Consider the following 6,000-nt stretch of genomic DNA (forward strand, 5'->3'; position numbering starts at 1 on the left):
GTTTTGAAATCATTCAATGAACAATTTGTAGCTGTTATTAACTCGTGCCACAGGATTGAACCTTCTGCTACTTTGTTGGAAAGGATTAAAAGCCTCCTGACATCTTTACTTTGTTTCAGTAGAAAATGTCCCCGAAGCACGTAAATGAGTTCATGAGCAGGGTAAAGGCTCAGACATGCTGGGAGTCACATGGCTCTACAGGAAGTATTAGAAAGAGACTGATCTCTATTTATAGATTTAATAAGTAGACTCTGTTCACTGGGGTCTAGATTTTCAGCAGGAGCAGTGTTTTAGTTTTTGGTGGTAGTATGTTGGTTGTGTTGTCTGTATGAAATTGTTCCAGAAAAAAAGAAAATCAAAGGAAACGGTCATTTGTACAAAGGTATAAAATTTACAGTCAAAGGAATACAGTGGATAATAAATAAAAGGCAAGTAGGAGCAGTTGAATAATAAAGTTGAAGCATTTTTAATGACTAAAGGATAATACAATGTCAAATCTAAAGGGGTACCAAAGAAACCCCAGCAGCCTTACTTTCAGCACCTTTGGTATTTTAGTGACCTGATCTGCTTTTCAAACAAAATGCACTGGTTTAAAGCCTATGTTCAGTGGCCTCAATAAGTCTGAGTATACCAGAAACAAAACTCACTGTAGATGTCAAGTGATTGAAAAAAGAATAATCTGTTCTCCATCAAAGGCATGCAAGAAATATTTTTGAACACTCATCCTTACAGAAAAAATGCAATCAGGAGTTCAGAGCTATTGTTGCTCTGAAAAAGAGGAGCTCTATAAAAGTGCAGCTATGTCATTCCTTCAGACAGAAAAAGATTCTTGGCTCTAAAAATGTTCTGCCCCTTAAGACTATTAAACACAGCTATGAATGGATCTCTTACCGGATGTTGTGCGACTTTCTTTTGATCTCGTTCCAGCAGAGGTTCATTTCTCCTGTCTGGTGCGGGCCGCCTCCTCTCAGTCTCCTGCACTCTGTCCCCTCCTCCTGACCCTCACCGTCCACTGTGGACTGGCACGGCACACAGTGGCATCCCGGCCACGAGGGCCGCCCCGCCGCTAAAAACACACAACAAAAGAAAATGCCCTAGATTAGCGCGAAAGTCAAGTTCTGTTTTGGTGTTTCAAATACCAGATATCTCTCAGGGGGAGGAGGAATGTCGATGTAGCCAATGGTGTAAATAGAAAAGTTACTTTAACTTGACAAACAAAGCAGAAAGTCCCTTTTCAACAGTACCAGGTTTGTTGAAGAGAGCACCATGGAGGTGCACATTGCAGCAATGCTCAACTAAGTCAAGACCCATACACAAAGAATCAAAAGTCAACAAATCAGAGTAGAAATGCGATTGAGATAGAGAATCTGAACAAAGAGACACAGTCAGTTTTATCCTGTTATTCCGTTCCATTAAACTCAAGGAAACAAACACAGACAAAAAGCCTCTTTCCCTCTGACTTTTAGAGTGAGGGGGCATCTGAGGCAAGACATGAAGAGGTGCAATCCCCTTGATGGAGCCGTGGTGGAAAACATCAAGGAGGCAGCCAGACACGTAAGAAATATCCCTTTTTTACACTCACACACACACACACACACACACACACATGCACGCACACAAGTAAAACAAGCAAAATTCAGAGCAGAACAAAAAAGCTTTTCTGAGTTCATGGGTCATGATAAATCTCTTGTCTGGTCACTGGGCTGTCAGAGATTTCCTGCTCATTTCACAACCCTTACCTTAGCTGCAGCTGTGACTCCCTGAAAACACCCACAGAGTCATATTATACACACTCTCTCTCTCACACACACACACACCATAACCTGTAGTTCCTCTTATGTTTGGTCAAAGGCTTTTATCACATCCTTCGGTCAACCACAATCCTTCCCCTGCTAGACGTCTGAACTTCCAACCTTTGAAGCAGTGGTGAACCATCCGTCCACTCATCTAGTCACACGCAGGCACACACACAGTCAGTGTGGGAATAAGCCATTTAGAATTGGTAGAGAAGATTTGGCTTTTTTGTCACACACACAACCTGCACACCCAGCTGTACTGTGCGTCATATAAATGCATGTTTCTTACAATGTAGCATTTTATATATGTTCCAATAATATCAGGTTTGTAGCCTTCCAGGAAGGGGACCTCAAAGAGAAAGTTCATGAAATCTCTGGACTCCTTCAAGGCTGCCCTTAGTAACTAGTTCTGTTCATTACTTTAATGGACAAGATTTCTAGGCGCAGCCAAGTAACGGAGGGAGTCGGGTTCAGGAGGATCCCAGCTTTGCTTTTTGCAGATGATGTGGTCCTATTGGCCTAAATGCCTCCAGCTTGCACTGGGGCATTTTGCAGCTGAGATGAAGATCAGCACCTCTAAGTCTGAGGCTCTGGTTCTTGGAAAAAGGTGGACTGCCCACTCCGGGTTGTGGGGGGCAAACAGATCAAGGCGGCTTCAGCAGTGATGCAGACATGCAAGTCCATTGTGGTGAAGAGGGATTTGAGCCAAAAGGCAAAGCTCTCAATTTACCGGTCAACCTATGTTCCAACCCTCACCTATGGCCACGAGCCTTGGGTAGTGACTGAAAGGACAAGATCGAGGATACAAGCAGCTGAAATTAGCTTTCTCTGTAGGGTGTCTGGGCTCAGAGATAGGGTTTGGAGCTTGGACATCCAGGAGAGGCTTGGAGTAGAACCGCTGCTCCTCCACATCGAGAGGAGCCAGATGAGGTGGTTTGGGCATCTAGTTAGGAAATTTCTCAGTATCCTCCCAGAGGAGCAGGCAGAAATGGCCGGGAGCAGGGGCCACTGGTCGTCAGTGATGGCACTGCTGCCCCTGTCACCTGGACCTGGATAACACCTCCAGACACCTCCCAAAGGAGGTGTTTCGGGTATGTCCAGCTGAGAAAAGACCCCGGGTTGGACCTAGGACTCGGTGGGGAGATTATATCTCTGGGCTTGCCTGGGAACGCCTCGGTATCCTCCCGGAGGAGCTGGCAGAAATGGCCAGGGACAGGAGCCACTGGTCATCAGTGATGACATTGCTGCCTCTGTGACCTGGACCTGGATAAGCGGCAAAAGATGGAATCTCTGGTGGTAGACAGAGGGTTGACCTGAGGGTTTTCACACTTACCAAGAGATTAACAAGAAGTTTCATTTTAACTCATGTAAAGCTTCTGCAGAAGTTTCACACAGTGACCATGAAACTTGTGATGAGCACATTATTGAAGTCCGTCGTTAATTTAATATTTTACGAACTAATATTCTATTTATCTATTGCTCCCTGGATGTGCTGCTCAAAAAGATTAGATTTTGTATTGATTCATTGAGTATGCACCTCTGGGGCATCTTCACAATGACCAGAGTGCTATACGTGCACTCTGAGCATTCACTATCATTGTGTGGAGGCTCATTATTAAAAAACTGTGCAGTCAATTGAAAAATAAAGTTCCTATATTTCATCATTAACGCCAAGACAGACCAAAACAGGCTTTTTTCCAACCCAATTACAGGGTAAACACATCTGACTCACTGCCTCTTTGAGCGTCTCTCTCTTTCGAGCTCAGGTGGTTTGTCTAAAACAAATTGAGCCTGAAGTAAACCAGGAAGAAAGAAGTTTTTGTTGCTATGTCAACATTTGAATGAAAACATCTCTCCCCAGTGAGAGGGAGAAGAGACTTGCTTCAGTATACTCCTCCTCTTCCTCTGTACATGTTTATTCAATTCTCTTCCTCTGTTTTGTTCCACTCACAGTCTTGCCGCAGATTGTCCGGATGTTCTTTTTTTCCTGTGCTTCCCTATTTCACATGAATCATCACCATCTTGTCCAACCTCCTGTCTCCAGTTATCTCGCCTATTTCTCCCCTCCCCACTCTTCCTCAGACAGCTCCTGTTAGAGGAGGTGAGTGTTGCATGAATCAGCACATCTCTCCCACTCTCTCCTGCTTCCACTGTCTCTTCCCCTCAGCTGATTATCAGAGGTCACGTGTGGCTCTGCATACAGTCGACGTTTCCAGGACCTGAGTCGAGCAGAAATTCCTCTAAAAATAATCACCTCTTTTTACAGTCTGTGAAGAGATATGATTCTTTCCCTTCTTCCCCCTCATGGTGTTGCATGAGAACAGGGCCGGGGCGGCTCCGTATGACTCGATGGAGTTGAAGAGCAGTACGGCAGGCCGACTGTTTGTTTGCTTTGGAAAACTGTCACTCTTTCAAGATGTGAAATGGAGTTGAACAATGACAAACATCATCCACACCACTGCTTACACTGAGGGAATACTCGGCGGGCGAAAGATAGCTCTGAGAGAGGTTTGCTTCTAGTGTGAGGAGGGAATTGAGTGACAGACAGCCCTGACGGTGACCTCAAATCTCTTTTTACACTTCAAACCTTTCTCTGACGGTTGCTCGCAGGGTTTCAAAGAAAGACACAAACTCATACTTCACTGCACCTTGAGGTATGTGCTCATGCATCTGTTTAAAAGTTTAAAGTCAGTTTTTGTTTTGTGCCGCAAGAAACACAACAATGAGGGGAATGGTCATGTTACCCAAACGTCCAGGTTACCTCTGTCTCGTATACAGATATCTACATGATGCAGACATGAATTAGCCCACAGTGCAGGACATTAGGTGGGTCTGTCTCTGGCTTTAAACTTCAAAACCATGAGTCAAGGTTTAAACATGCATTATTTACAGCCTTGATCAGATGTGGCGTTGCCCAGTCAAGCGTGTGCACTGCGTGTTTTCCACAGAAGCTGGAAAACCAGCAGAGATTTCAGTGACATGCTGCAAAGTGACACCGACAATATTCATCTCACTCTCACCTCCATGTGACTGTTTCCTGCAGAAATCACTGCTTCACACTTTCTGAAATCACACACTCACACTAACAGCAAGGACAGAGCGTCACTCTTTTTTTTCCGTGTGGGTTGACCACTTGAGCCAAAGAAACCTAAAGAAACATTTTCCAGACAATATATGCATCTTAAACTCAAAGAAGATGATAAATGATAGCGCACAAAGCTTGACTGCATTTCAAAGCAGCGGAGAAAAGACAGTTGAATTGTGCAGATAAAGCTTCAGAGGATCAAAAGCGTGCGCTGCTACACCGTGTCTACACGCTGATATTAATCTGAAGGAATCAAGACTGTAGGGAAGATATCCTTGAGAAGCGATAGGATAGCTCAGATTTACTCTCATTACAGGAGCTCTGCAGATAAATGCAAGTCTTTCACAATGTGCTGTGCCTACCTTAATGCTACAGACTCACTGTGCCTTTTAAGATTCCAGTCCCAGACTCAGGTTGTTAAAGCTGTCACACAGGGTAACTGAGTGTTGACATTATTTACCTTGTCTCTTGATTGGCTTGGCAGAGGAAGCAGAGATAAGTTGGACAGGCAGAGAGGAATAAAAGAATGAGGGAGAGATGGAGGAAGATAAGAAGGGTGTTGGAGGGGAAAGAGACAGGAATGGGGAGAGATGCCTGACCTAATAAGCTGAGACTTTTTCTTGTGGTCAAAGACTTCTCTGTCCTTGCACATTCCTGCTCACACCTACATATCCTCCTCGCTCCCCAAGACCATGGGGAAGAAAAGGCCATCTGCCTGCTGTCCTTCGACCCACGCACACACACTCTGACTGGAGAACAAAAAAGGACAAATGGTTCTTGGTGAAGCCAGTGAATAAATCAAACAGTGCACGCTTTTTCTTTTTTTTTTACGATTCTGGCCTTTCGTGATTCTGGAAAGGACATGGAGGTCTCCCTCATTTCCAGCATTGTGGAGATGTACAATTAATAATAGGGAGCAAAGGGTCAAATCCACAGCAGAGTGACAGTAGAGCAAGGACACATGTAACAAGTACAAAACAAGGGCATGGAAGGTTACATCACTGTCACCTTTCATTGTGTGTGGTTTAAAGCAACTCAAGCTGCATGGGGATGTGGAAAGCAAAGTGAGACCATCAGTGACAGTTTACAATGACCTTCAGTGTTTTAGACAAACCCATA

At 44.4% G+C, this 6,000-nt stretch overlaps 1 protein-coding gene across 3 annotated transcripts in view; it reads right to left on the minus strand.

Moving 5' to 3' along the window:
* drp2 (dystrophin related protein 2) overlaps window positions 1-5,384 on the minus strand; it is a 95,032-nt gene extending 89,648 nt beyond the window's left edge. For all 3 annotated transcript variants that reach the window (XM_074674061.1, XM_074674060.1, XM_074674058.1), the window contains exons 1-2: window positions 5,244-5,384; window positions 892-1,066 (exon numbers count right to left, since the gene is read on the minus strand). In XM_074674061.1, the coding sequence (XP_074530162.1) occupies window positions 892-938 (47 nt within the window). In that variant the 5' untranslated portion in view covers window positions 939-1,066; window positions 5,244-5,384. The remainder of the gene's footprint in view (window positions 1-891; window positions 1,067-5,243) is intronic.
* Window positions 5,385-6,000: the final 616 nt, after the last annotated feature.

The sequence above is a fragment of the Halichoeres trimaculatus genome, unplaced genomic scaffold (genome assembly GCF_033239565.1).
Source record: "Halichoeres trimaculatus isolate MK-OKI-2021-1 unplaced genomic scaffold, fHalTri1.1 fHalTri1_scaffold_7, whole genome shotgun sequence".
Classification (NCBI taxonomy): domain Eukaryota; kingdom Metazoa; phylum Chordata; class Actinopteri; order Labriformes; family Labridae; genus Halichoeres; species Halichoeres trimaculatus.